The following is a 14,566-nucleotide window of genomic DNA, read 5'->3' on the forward strand; positions in this document are numbered from 1 at the left end:
AAAAAAATACATGAAGGTAGCATTTGGACACGTTAGTCTCGTGGATAGGCGATCGCCTGGTAACTGGAAGGTACTAGGATCGAAACCCTGCAAGTGGATTTTTTTTTATTAAAAAAAAAACTTAAACAAAAAAAAAGCCGATGATGTTAAACCCATTTTTATGTCGCTAAACATATTTATTGCTATTCTTTTAATTGATCGATACAATGACCTTACAATGAACTTGTAAACAAAATAAAGTACTACACGAAGTACACGAAGGACAACAATTCTGTTTTATCAATCAAAAAAAGACATAATAATATTCAATACTTTTTCAGTCTGAATGAAAAGGAGAGAGAGAGAGAGAAAAAGAAAGAAAGAGAGCCAGAAAGAGACTAAAATGAAAGTCCAATATACCCCATTAATCAAATAAAGTATGATAATCTCAATCCACATATTTACAATTAATTCAAATGTTTTGGCGGGAAAGCCAGAATTAAAAAAAAATAAGTAAATCATTTTTTCCAAGTTTGGAGTTGAATAAGAATTATTGTTGTTGTTGATATAAGGAAAAGGGTTCCAAGGCACAATATGTCAATGGGGCCTGTTGTGGGGGGGGGGGGGTAGTGTAGAAAAAACTGTTGATCGTGGGGAGGGGGGGGGGCAAAAGGGCCTTGCCTCCCAGCTGTTACCTCCAACCCCCCCCCCCCCCCATCAAGAAATAAAATAGAAGGAAGGAAAGGGAAAGACAAAAGGAAAAGAGGAGATAAAGGGAAGGAAAAAAAAGAGGAAGAGGAAAAGAAAAGAAGAAGGGGGATATGGGGATATCAGTTGCAATTTTCCCGCTAACAAATTGTAGTTTGGGGGGGTGCAAAAGGTCATTGCCTCCCCCCCCCCGCCCTTAAAAAGGGGGAAAAAAGGGAAAGGGAAAGAGGAGAGCAAAAAGGAAACAAAAGAGAGGAAGAGGCAAAGAAAAGGGTGAAAAGAAGGGGAGAACAGTTGCGCCAACAACGCGTGGATCGGGGGGGGGGGGGTCGAAAGGCCCTTTCCTCCCCCAGCAAGCCTAAAACAGAGAGAAGGAAGGGAAGGGAAAGGAAAAGAGGAGAGATATATAGGGAAAGAAATAAAAAGAGAAAGAAGAAAGCTATAGGGGAGATCAGTTGCGATTTTCCTGCCAACAAGGTGTAGATCGGGGGGGTGGCACTGGCGTACTGATGGGGTGGGGGGGGGGGGGGGGGGGCTGGGGAAACAAATGCCCCTAAATATAATTCAAACGTGGTTTATTTCTAATTCGATACCGGTGATTTACAAATGTTGCTGAAATGACATGATTTTCCGAGATTTTTCCTCAATCTTTTTTATACGTTTGTTGGAAAATGGCAAATTCCTAAAGAAAGAAAAAATATTAGTGACCTGCCTTTGTCACAAAATAATGAGGGGTCAAAATTTGCTCATCTGACCGTGATTAAATGCCTGAAACCCGAGCTTCCGGGGGCTCTGCCCCTGGATTAAACGTAGGGTCTGAACGTAGGCGCGGGTCCAGGATTTCTTAGGGGGGGGGGCAAAATTTGGAATTTTGCAAACCAAATATTCGTACGTGACCACTAAAGCAGTGGCGTAATGAGCAAAATCCTTTTTTTGGGGGGGGGGGAGGGGGGAGAGGAACGAATTCCGTCTCACCACCATTTTTACATGCAGGCCCTGCTGAACGTTTTTCAAAGTGGGTGGGGGAGGGGGAGGGCGTATGGGCACTTAATTACGGTCAGATGAGCATATTTTTATACCTTATTTGTGACACTGACACGACACTAATTGACGTGGGGTCCAGGGGGCGTAGCTCCTGGAAGCTGAGGGGTTTTAGGCATCACATTATGTTGCATTTTGTTTTGTTACTGTTATGAGTTTATATTCATACTTTTGTTATCAAGCAGAATAAATAAAAACATACATACATACATACCCCCCCCCCCGATCCACATCTTGTTGGCGGGGAAAATCGCAACTGGTCTCTCCCACCTTTCTTCTTCCTCTTTTTTTCCTTTTCTCTTTCTCTCCCTCTTCCCTTCCCTTCCTTCTCTCTCTTTTAAGTTTGCTTGGGGGGTGGAGGGTAAGGGCCTTTTGGTCCCGCCCCCCCCCCCGATTCACACGTTGCTGGCCGAATTAATTGCAACTGATCTCCCCTTCTTTTCATTTTTTCTTTTCTTATTTCTCTTTTTTGTTCACTTTTAGCTCTCCTCTTTCCCTTTCCCTTCCCCTCCACCTCCCTTTTTGGCGGGGGGGGGGGGGGAGGCAAGGGCCTTTCCCCCCGATCCACATCTTGTTGACGGAAAAATCGCAACTGCATGGTACCCCCCCCCCATCTTTTCTTTTCTTCTACCTCTCTATTTCTTTCCCTTTCCCCTCTTTTCCTTCTTTCTCTCTCTCTCTCTCTCTCTCCCTCTTTTTTTTTTCTCTCTCTCTCTCTCTCTCTCTCTCTTATAATCTACAGCCGATGCCAATACGCACATTGCCATATCTTTTTAGACTATGATGAAGTAAATGATGATTATTTTTCTTGAAGGTATTTGTAATCGTCTACTTGTCGGAGTTTCGATTTAAATTAAGTCGTATTTGTTTGTCATACATTTTGCAATACAACAAAAAAATCATTAAAAAATTAAAATTAAAAAACAAATTGAGAAAAGGAGTCAGTGGCGGATGCAGGGGGCATATAGGGAGCGCGTGCCCCGCCCCTACCCCCTAAAAAGCAGGGCGGTAGGAAGGAAAAAGGGAGTGAGGCGGAAGAAATAAAGGCAGAAAAAAGGAAGAAGATATAAAGGAAGCTGAAATGAGAAAGAAAAAAGAAAGACATATGAAGGAAGATAGACATCAACCCTCCCCCCCCCCTCTCTTGAGCAAAACAAAATAATTAAAAAAATCTTTTTTTATTTTTTTATAGGGGGGGGGGGGGGGGGGGGGGGTCGCAAGCCTGAATCCGAAGACTGGGGTATAGATGTAGATCTAGGTAGAGTCTATATTTTTTAGGGGTCATCAAAGGTCCTAGCCGTGGCCGTGGGCACGTACGACGTAGCGCTCCTCGCCCTCGCTCGTCGGCCGGCTGCGCCAAGCGCGCGCTTGAGCGCCGTATTTATTAATGATTATGAGTTGACAGAGGAAGTTGCTGAATAAATTCGTACGCCGATAGAGTCAATTCAAATATGCTCTGAATCACTGAATTTAGATTTTACGTGAGTGAAGATCTATGTATTATGGCATAATTATTATATTTACTGTAGATATTCATTTAAATTGGTTATATATTAATTTCAGGCCTAGTTTGTCATGTTTGTGTTTACGAACGATGCCAAACAGTAAAATCACTCACGGGAAGTCGAATGTATGGGGCTGAAGTGTAAAGAGCTGTATGAAAGAGTCGACGCCCACATAACTCCGGGAAGCTCCGATGCCGAAGGCGAAGGCGTCGGAGCTTCGGGCGGTGCATCGAAAAACATTTTAACAGCGAGTTGGGCGACATTATCTCAAAATATGCAAAGGGAGTAATTACAATTTTGACTTTAATATTTGGTTGCTCGACACCTCTGGGCATCTACATGTATCCATCTACTTGAAATTATAATTATAATTATAATTTGAAGAAGTCTTCGATGGGGAAAAGCCAAAAGAGGGTGATTCTTCGTCCTACCCCGACGATTCTTCCATGTTGTTTCGTCGATTCAACCGGCGAAGAGAAGTACGCCCTACCGCGCATGCATACTTAGTGCGTACTAAGAATCACCCCCTTTTCCCATCGAAGACTTCTTCAAATTATAATTTCAAGTTAATGGATAGATGCCCAGAGGAGTCGAGCAACCAAGTAGATCCAAGTCAAAATTGTAATTACTCCCTTCGCATATTTTGAGATAATATTGCCCAACCCGCTGTTAGAATGTTTTTTGATGCACCACCCGAAGCTCCGACGCCTTCGGCATCGGAGCTTCCCAGAGTTAAAGAGATCAGAGACATCTAACAACTTTAGCATTTAGCCTGTGGTACCTCGTCTCTGTTATCTGAAATAGGAAACCACCATTCGATCGCATTCTGCACAGTACTGTAGTGCTTCTAGGCGCTTGTTCAGAAGCCTAGCGCTTCTTTGCATCATACGCAAGTACTTATTGGAATATATATTAATGACTCTTGCCAGTCTTTTTCTCTTTCATTTTTTCCAAACCAAGTTGATACTTTGATAGGCTAGATTTTGGACATGGTCATGATGGTGATAATATTGACATTGATATCACCAAGCCTTAATTGGCATCCATGTGCCCCTGCAAAGAGTTGAATGTAAACAGAAACCTGTACTAGTGAGGCATCTAAATTATAATGCCCTTATCCTTATCCCATTAAAAATCATTTGTCTTCCTCAGCTCAGGCCTCGTACCATTTATTTGATCTTCATGATAGGCTGCATACTCATAGTCCTTTGAACTTGAAGATTACCAGAAGAACGAAAAGAAGAAAATGAGTTTATCACTTATTCCTGCACACAACAAACCTTGCAAACTACCTTGATCTTCAGAGTTTGCTGCATCTGCAGGAGTCTTGACAAACTATTTACCTTTTCACTTGTTATTTTCAGTTGGCAAGCTGGACATAAATGCAATCAGAGCAGATGATGAATTCCATGAAGCTTTCTACCACCAACATTGATTAGTAGGGGTTGCGCTTGGAAGCACAAGCCAGCCAGCCAACCAGAATGTCGTCTACGGCCACACCCACTACCACATCCTCTCCCCCTGGGCCTGGTGTTTCAGGAACGGGGTCTTTTGGGGAGGTGTTCTTCGTGACCCTCGCGGTGACCCTTGTGGCATGCATCTGGATCCTCTACTTGGCCTTCTACAATGCTAGAGTCTCAGGCTTCTTGCTCACCAAGATCATCAATAAGTTCATCAAACAGGGCCATCTCCATGTTGGTGAGTATATTTTTATTGACTCTTAGAAATAGAAATATTTAATGGTCCATTTAAATGGTTTATTTCAATGAAAACACCATCATCATTTCTAGTACAATAAAAGTAAAAAAAGATTTCAAACCTAGACATGTATGTAGGAATTGGTGAATGTGTATTTGAGCGAATGAATTAATTTTACTATTGTTGCTGTTGATAATGTTATTGCTGATAATAAGCAAATAATTACCATTGGTGAAGGTGATGGGACAAATTATCACTTCCAAGGCGATCTGGATGTAGTTATTCGCTGAGGAAAGATAGCGTATGCATTCAGATTGCCGAGGAAGTGATGTTTGTCATCGCGTGAAACCAAAAGGTGATTATTTGCTTTATGTTCCACATCGGAAATATTTCACTTCTTCCGTTATTTTAGAGCAACAAGTCCTCAATTAACAGCTAGCAAACGGTGTATGATACATACTGTGCATGCATGGTGGTGTGACCAATTGGTTCGTGTGAGATCAAATTTTGTGTACTAACACTAAAAGTGCTTAAAGAGGAGAGCAATACGCAGCGTATACAATTAAAGTGCATTGCACTGTGTAGACAGTAGCCTATCTACACAGTGTAACAAATCGTAGAGCAAGATTCTTAGTATGTGGACTATAACATTTATTAGTTACCGGTAGAGTAGAAGAATAAGTAGTAATAGTAGTAGTAATAGTAGTAGTAGTAGTAATGGTTGTAGAAGAAGTAGTAGTAGACAGTGATGATGTTGAAGAACAAATAGGGACTGAGACAGAAAGCAAAATGTTGTTGGTTGTACACAGAGAGAAAGAGAGACAGAGGGAGAGAGAGAGAGATATAGAAATAGGGAGAGAAAGAGGCAGAAAGACAGAGAGAGAGAGAGAGAGAGAGAGAGACTTAACAAATCTTGAGGAAGCACATTCTCTAGTCTTATGTAATATGTAAACACTTGGGATCTTACCTTTATTTGTTCTCATTTTCTCTTCAAGGTTCCTTCTCTTTCTCAGTGTTGTCTGGAAAGGTGATGTTTTACGATGTGGCTTACATCACAGAAGACAGCACAATCAGGTAGGCTAATTGCAAATCACTACCTTTAACCCTATATAATCTGGGCTATTTTGAAACCGATAACGGGGAGGAAGCGGGGGAGGGGGAGGGGGCTTCTAAAGCCCCCCCCCCCCCCTATGATCTCGGCCAATCGCTGCGAAAATTTGCATGCATGTGAAGTGAAGTATGTATATTACTATGGTAGTTTAATTTTTTTGAAAAAAAATCGCTCATTTGCATGTTTATGCAAATAAGGTAATCAAATTCACATTTTTACCCATAAATCATATATTCATATTCAAACATTAGTTTTCACTACATATATTCTTTAGACCACTACTAATACCAACAAAAATTGGAAGAGCCAAGTTATTCCTTATGTCGTCTATTTTTTGATAATTTCTTATGGATTACTCTGTTTTTTCAACTTATGTATTTTATTGTTTTTGTTGTTTTATTTCATTACTAACTATAATTAAACTATTTTGAACCCCTAAAGAACCACCTAAACTATAAACAAGACCAAATAACCAATGTTTTATCTCTTTTTGGAACATGAGATTTCCATATTTTTTTTTACACAAATTACGAAAATGAGTGATTTTCGGGATGACATGCAAAGACAAAAGGTCATGTGACTTTGTAACTGTAGGTCCGATTTTCGAAAAATTTATTTGAAAAGATTAGCAAGACTTGAAAGAAAAAAGTCATAAAATTTCAGCGCAAGATTCTTTCGCGGTCAAAAATGATTGCTAAAAATGTAGAGGGGGGAGGGGGGCTTCTAAAGTCCACCCCCGGCTAGATAGGGTTAGGGGTACCCCTCCCCCTCACCCCCCCCCCCCCCGCAACATTTTGCTCTGGTGACAATTGCATTTGACTTTGTCACTGATATAGGACCATATCAGTCAAATAAATATTTTGTATATTCAGCAAAGAAAAAAGTTAAACATTAGTAAAGGTTGCAGACTTGCAGTAAGTCACATGGATAGCGAGAATATAAAAAAAGATTAACTAAATAATTGTAGTATAATTTGAAGATCTTCTTTACCGATTCCATGTGACTTTGCATGAATCAATACCAAGATACAACGAAAAATTATTTGGAAGTATACCCGAAAAAGAAAACAATGTTGCATTATGTACATGTATATGACTATATCTACCCCCCCCCCCAAAAAAAAAAAATTTAAAAAATGCCGGTTCAGAGTGTACATGCAATATAATTGACCATGTAAAGTGTTGGCTAACAGGTAAAGTGTGCATTATGCAGCCAGTCCACTAGATAACTGTCTCCTAATCAGCATGCATTCAAGATTCAAGTGAAAGTGGAAACCGAGAGTATCCGCACACAGGAAAAGGGGTGTAGCCTTCTTAAGATGAACTCATGTTGCACAAGCCTGCATTGCACACTGACATTCCTACATTTTGCATTAAAAACTCATTTTAACAAACTGTTTCTGCAACTTGCATAAAATATATTGGAAATATCTGCTTGTGAATGGATCTATAATATTTGCTTCATAGAAAAAAAAAGCAAGCAAGCAAACAAACAAAACAAACTGGAAACCCTCTCTTGTATATTAGAGTGATAGGTATATTTGTTTTGTAATATAGATGTTAGATTAATCAGCCTCGTAAATACAAAACTGTACTGATTAATGACATTATCCATGCATTGACGCAATTGAAGGTCAGTTGGCAATTTCAAGCTTCATCAGGCATTCAAGTAGCAATATGTGCATGTAATTCGACTGCTGTTCTTTTCCCAGGTAGACCTATTTATAAATGGGTGCCACCTGCAGAAATGCATATTTTCACGTTATTTGTTCTTTCTAGTGTAGTAGTTAATTATATTATGCATTGCTAAGTGTTTTTTTTATAGAATATTGTATTATAGAGTGGATTTTATAAAAATAATAGTAATGAATTTTATTTGAAAATGTGTTTATTTTAATGTAATCTATCTGTGTATGTTTTTGATATGAACGTTTCTGCAAACTTTACTGACATTACTTGCATATACAGACCGTATATATTCTTACATTTTATAATGTTAAAATTTGATTTGAATGGCCTTCAGTGTGATGCAGGTATTATATTATAATCACAAGTCTGCTTGTGACCTCGTTTGATTTTACAGTACACATGTAGTTCACTTTGTATTCAATTCAATTTGCTGTAAAATCTTTGTAATGCATAGCATGGATGCTCAAGGTCAGGTTTACATGTTTCCTAATGAAGAAAAAAAAATCATCATCATTATCATTTATACAGTAGCCTTAAAGGCCCTCTAAAGTGTTGGGAGCCTCAAAAATGTGATGGCAAAATTTCACTTAAATTGTATTGTGATATGAAAGAGGGTGTCATTTAATACACATTTCTGCAAGGATTTTCAAAACAAATGTGTTTGAAGTTGAATATTGATGAAATGATAATTTTTTTTAGGATATCTGCCTGCAACTGAAAACAATGAAATTGTATATTCTTTTATATATATTTTCTTCAAACACATTAATTTGGGGAAAATCTTTGCAGAAGCGTGTCTTAAATGACAGCCTTTTTCACATTATGATACAATAATTAAGTGAAATTTTGCCATTAAATTTGGGGCAAATTTGGAGCTCCCAACACTTTAGTAGCATTGTTCAGATGAGAGAAAATGGTGCTAAGGCTAAGGTAGTGACTTCAGTCCTAGATCTATGTACAATTAAAGATAATCTGAAAGTTTGAGTGAAAACGGACCATTATTAATGATAAAAACTGGGGAAAACTGATCTGATCGATTCCTTAATTCTCCCAACTATGTTTTTGCAATTTAATTACATTTAAGGTGAATGTAAATTGTCACAAAGCAATGAATTGGCTATATATCATTCCAGACATTTAAGTGTTGACAGATTTTTTATAGGCTGTTTTATGACTTATTTTCAAGGGAAAACGGTTGGGAAAATTAAAAAGTGGTTGGGAGGATTTACTGTTAATCACTGTTAAAGGTGTTGACCAGTGACACCTTTATAGAAAACCATAAATATCTTTGTGGTTTGAGGGTTTTCTCAGGATGTTTTGCCTGTTAGAGCATTGGTACAGTAGAAGGAATATAATAAGTAACATTTCATTCAAAAACTACACAATTTTGTCATCAACCTTCAACAATGTTACCAAGTCACTTTAACTTTCCATTTCCAGTGCAGTAGAATTGTATGATGCTATCATTGCTATCTTCTGTTCATGTCTCCTTGTAGAGCCCAGCATGGATTGCTGATATTCAGATGGTGGAGGCCATATACACCTTTAGGGGGGCAGGAAGGTAAGGTCATTGTGGATATTCATAATTTTCTTCACATTTTTTGTGTTGTAAAGTGCTTGAATGAGCTTATATATTTATATTTGTGATGAATATAAGTGATATGCAGTTTTACATACAGATAGATATTTTCTGTTATAGTGTTTCCCTTGAATTGTGTTTCTCATTGAAACATGTCCTGAAGCAACCTGTATATGTACATTAAAGACCACCTGCTTAAAACACCTGTTTTCTTGTATCCCTTGAGTGGCCTTTATACACAGGTTTCACTCTATTAAGTCACTTTAATTATAGTACAAACGTATCTAACCAACCGCTTTGTGATCTCTATTTTAATCATTAAGATATTCATATCTATAGGAGTGATAAGCTTATGAAACTCAGGAACTCTTTGATGAATTATAACACAGTGCCTGGTGCATGTAATATGCAATTCTGAATTAATTGAATACAATATTAGATCAAAGCCAACGTTATTCGATGCCTTTGAAAATATGGAGCCTTGGATCAGGAGCGGATCCAGGATTTTGTAGTAGGGATACAATTCTGTAGTGTTGTTAAAATTTGTAATTGAATTAAATTGAAAATAAAAATTGGAGAGGGAGGGGCATGCCTTTATGAGTTATTAATCAAGGTATTGAGGATGATTGGGTTTAAAGGGGAGGGGGGGGGGGGGCATTTAGCCTTGTTCAGAATAGATACATGTACATATTTTTAATGACGCAATGTGCGTTTCGCATCATATTTCCGTACCTTAAAACACAGACCTCGGTGAATATGCTAAAGACCTTTGTTGAGCATAGTTGCCATTCATTTATGAATCAACATAAAAAATACTGTTTTTTTTTGGTGGCGGTTTACCATGTCATATATCTGAACGCGCTTTTCCTGTGTCAGTGCTCTAGATATCATATTGGTTCTCATCTTTCCAGATACATCACAATGCGAGACGAGGCTGACAGTATTCCTGAGTAGCTGTGAAGTGCACTTCTACAACAAGACATCCCTCTATGCCCAGCTGGAGAAGGCCTTTGGTCTGCCTCCGGAGATGACATCTCACAGAGAAACAGAAACCAGAGACAGTAATGCTGAGTAAGTTTTTTCTTAAAGGTTCAACTAAAGCTTACCACAAACTAAATGATCCAACTGCCGTTTGCTTTTGAATAAAATTGAAAGACTATGAAATAGCAGCATTTATAATCTTTCAGATTGCGTTTCTTTATGGACATACAAACAGTAAAATTGCAATTATTAGTTACTGTTAATCTTTCTTTTGTTAAAAATAAAAAGCCATAACAATTTCAGAGTACAGACAGCAATATTATTGGTCTGACATCACCATAATCTGCAGTCGATCAGGCCTCTCTCATCCTTAAAGGCCAACAATACCCAACTATTGGGATTTTAATAATCATAAAAACAGTAGAAATCTCATTTAAGATATTTTACTTGTTATAATTTAGATACAATGTGCTTTAAACTGTTGACCTTTTGTCTGTAAATTTTTCCCTCTAGGAATGATGGAAGAAGTGAGTTGCAGAGAAGGCATGATGCTGCAGGGATTTCATGGAGAGACTTCTTTGGTGTCATCAAATTTGAAATCTCTGACGTAAGAAAAAAACGCTTTGAATTACACAATGAATTTTGCATTCCTCCAGCTAAGCCTTGAGAGTTAGCTTTGAGAATAAGGACCTACTATCTATTATTTAGATATTGAGGTGAATGCTCATATTACATTGGTGTATACAAACACAGCTACATTTTGAAAGGTACATGTTAAGAATAACAACTAGGTTATTCATGAGAATATTTCTTGAGAATGTGACAAATTAAACTTGTATCTAAAAAGACTCAACAAAGGATCTGCTTCAACCAGCCCACCTTTCATTCTTGAGTTACAAAAAACACAAAAAACATCAAATTTACAAAGGGTATGAATAATTGATTAATGTATATGTACAGTGTAGAGTTAAGTACCCATTTACTACACCAGAATATTAGTACAACAGCGGAACAAATCTTGAACCATGTGATTCACATTCCAGACCATGACACCTCTGTGAAGCCATAGTACATATATATTATAACTTATTATCAAACATCTATCAAATATCGCAAATTAAATTTCCTCTTCCCAGGGTCGTTTTGTGTTTGGCAACAAGCTGGTGCCGAGCGTTCTCATGCTGAACATTGAGGATTGTCACGGTATCTACACCACCCGAGAGCCAGAGTGTCGCTGGGACCAGTTCACACATGAGGTCAAATGCACGGCCGAGGGGTTAAGGGCCGTCCTAGCACCTAGCCCAAAGTATGACGGACCAGTAGATGAGTAAGTATGATCCATTCACTTCAATATATTTTGCCTCTTTCCAGGGTTTAACTTTAAAGGGATTGGGTAATTTTGTCTCAAATTCTGAAAACAAATTCTGGATTTAGCTCATGCTGCAATGAACCTTTATGTCAGGCAGTAACCCCATGACTTTTACAAGCCGATCACCCGTCTGATTATCAAGATATTTATGATTGGATATCAAAATTCAAAAATTTGTTTCCTAACGGTTTTTATAACACTACAGTCTATTGGTGGAAATGAGTATGGTAAAACACTGATAACACTTAGGGCCATGCATCTCAGATTTAATATTGTTAAACAATGCCTTTAAGTAAGGTTTGAGGCTGTTGATCTGAAACCTATTTCTAAGCATTTGTTTCGTGGACGTTATAGCAGGACCTCCTTGCATGTTTTACAATACCGTTATGTAGAAGTTCATGAGGAGCTCTCGACGACGTCATAGAGGATTGTTTATTGTGGTTAAAATGATATTGATACCGACGATGATAATGATAGTAGTGATAAGGAAGCTCATTTTTGATGATTTATTTTTCCAAGTCTATTTATTATGCCCGTATCACAATTACTACATGTACAGTCTGTAAAATTTAGTCTCCTATGTATTATTCTGCTTTTCTCTCTTTCTCTCTCTCTCTCTCTCTCTCTCTCTCTCTCTCTCTCTCTCTCTCTCCTTCTCTCTGTCTCTGTCTCTGTCTCTCTCTCCATCTCTCTCTCCTTCTCTCTCTCTCTCTCTCTCTCCTTTCTTCTCCTATTCAGGCCTCCAAGATACATGGGGGATGGCTTTGTCGTCATGCAGTCCAGTAAAGTTCAAATACATTACGTTCAAGATGAACCAGGTAATTGATAATAATAATAATGTTAATAATATCTTCATTTATATAGCACTCACACACGATTGGTTTTACAGCACTTTACAAGGTGTGAAGGTGGGAATATCAGTTAAATAAATACGTCTTCAAGTGCTTTTTTAAAATGTCTACTGTGTGTGCTGTTTTGATATTCAGGGGCAGTTGATTCCAGAGGTGGGGTGTATATGGTTGAAAAGCATTGTCATCTGTTAATCTTAGTTAATAGGCAGTGAAACTTGCTAGTGTTCCATGCTCATTTACAGCGTATATGTCAATCTTAACGTACTGTCTTTACAGCATTTTATTAGCTGTTATCTTTCACACACCACCAATGTAATGACATTAAGCACCCTAAAAAGAGAATAGTCAATGATGTCTGAGATAATCTCTTAATGACAATGCTAAATTTACATAATAGGTAATTAAGATGTTTATTAACGGACCATAAAACTACCTTAACTACAACTAACAATGGGTTATAGTCCAAATGTAATGTACTTGATGTGCAAATGGATGCTTGTGATTTAAAGTACCTTACAGTTTCCCAGATAACATCTTTAGAAAGCAAAGGCCAATAGGCAATTAGAAAATATTTTGTTTATTTTCTGTTGGTAATCATAACATTCTTTTATACTATTTTCTCAGAAATTGTGTTTGTATTGATTTCTAATTAAGGCTGTTGTTGATTCATATTTTGAAGAAAAAAGAAAAAGAAGTGTATGTAGTGGAATCAAATAATTAGAATTGATGCATGGTATTTTTTGACCATTTCAATGTCCACTTTGTTCTATCAAGGCCTTGTACCAACCCCAGAGGAGCTGATGGAAGAAGAGGACGATGACCAGCCATTTCAGCCACCGGTCTCGGTACTGGACATCACATGCCAGAAGAAGGGAACCCACTTCACATATGGACCATGGGCTGATAGACAAAGGTAACGATAGCCCCTTTCACATATGAGTCCTGATCATTTGCAATATTGTTTTCTGTTTAATCTGTTCTTTGCCACTAATTTAGTGAATACTAATCGTAAGTTGCTTCGTTGTCTCATCAATTTTTTATTTCAAAAAAACATTTTGTGAAGAGTAGAAAGTCTTGCAGCTTGTATTCCATTGATTAATTGGTATAAATTGATTTTGTTTGTTGGTTTTTAATGCATGACTGCTATTAAAGAAAGCATGTGTATGCTTGTAAGCAAGGGGACCTACAGCCTTAAGTCCTCTCCGAGGGACCTGGTAATGAGGATTAATGCCTTACCGGAGGGCTCTAGCGCATCGTCTTGGTTTCGAATCCGGGTCCTCCAAGTTACCACTCTGGGGGCAAACTATACAATGCATATTGCTAGTTTTTCTTAATCCATGCATTATAGGGGATGATTGGTCAGCTCATTTTGTGTGATCATATTTAAATTTTGAGAAGATAAAAGGATGCAAGACTATCCATGATGTTCTTTGAATTATTCCCCTTGAATCCCTATCAGGTATAGTGATGGGTCAAGGGGTAAAGTTAAGAGTTGGGTTAGTCTAGGAAACTGACTTGGAGCAATTGCCCCAGGAGCAAATGTCGTACAACCTCTATTAAGGAGTGTTCAGTTTCTGATGACAACTTTTTCAGTGATCAGTGCAGTTACCATGATGAAACTCATCTTTAGAGTTTGATACAATATTAGGAAATCAGTTTCCTGCTATTTCATCCTAATTCTTATCATTTTTGTCTTTGTCTGCAGGGAGTTTTTGATGAAGTTCTTCTACCCACAACAATACAACACACAGCCAGCCACCCCACCTGCTGTCCCGGGTGATAAGAGACAGTTTGAGAAACTAGACATCACCTTGAACATTGTAGAGGAAGCTACTATAGACATTCTCTTCACCAAGAACAAGGTTTGTAACTTTATTTTTTAACTTTATTGTATTATTCAAGATTCTTTTAACCCTTTCAGGACAGTGTTTACAGTATATTTAGGACTAAATTGATTACATATTGTTCTTCAAATGACAAACAATGATATTTTTCTTTTATTGTTACATTGTTCAAATAATATGTGATATCCCTTAAAACAATATACAACAACAAG

The 14,566-nt window shown here is 37.9% G+C and overlaps 1 protein-coding gene across 1 annotated transcript in view; it reads left to right on the forward strand.

Annotated features, from left to right (window-relative positions):
* Nucleotides 1-3,117: 3,117 nt before the first annotated feature.
* Nucleotides 3,118-14,566, forward strand: part of LOC586038 (transmembrane protein KIAA1109) — a 39,819-nt gene continuing 28,370 nt past the window's right edge. Inside the window, exons 1-10 of the mRNA XM_030980549.1 lie at nucleotides 3,118-3,209; nucleotides 4,598-4,931; nucleotides 5,927-6,005; nucleotides 9,227-9,291; nucleotides 10,221-10,380; nucleotides 10,804-10,897; nucleotides 11,427-11,617; nucleotides 12,398-12,477; nucleotides 13,285-13,423; nucleotides 14,216-14,372. Coding sequence (XP_030836409.1) covers nucleotides 4,715-4,931; nucleotides 5,927-6,005; nucleotides 9,227-9,291; nucleotides 10,221-10,380; nucleotides 10,804-10,897; nucleotides 11,427-11,617; nucleotides 12,398-12,477; nucleotides 13,285-13,423; nucleotides 14,216-14,372 — 1,182 coding nt within the window. The 5' untranslated portion in view covers nucleotides 3,118-3,209; nucleotides 4,598-4,714. The remainder of the gene's footprint in view (nucleotides 3,210-4,597; nucleotides 4,932-5,926; nucleotides 6,006-9,226; nucleotides 9,292-10,220; nucleotides 10,381-10,803; nucleotides 10,898-11,426; nucleotides 11,618-12,397; nucleotides 12,478-13,284; nucleotides 13,424-14,215; nucleotides 14,373-14,566) is intronic.

This window comes from Strongylocentrotus purpuratus, unplaced genomic scaffold, assembly GCF_000002235.5.
Source record: "Strongylocentrotus purpuratus isolate Spur 01 unplaced genomic scaffold, Spur_5.0 spur5_scaffold_11, whole genome shotgun sequence".
NCBI classification, from domain to species: domain Eukaryota; kingdom Metazoa; phylum Echinodermata; class Echinoidea; order Camarodonta; family Strongylocentrotidae; genus Strongylocentrotus; species Strongylocentrotus purpuratus.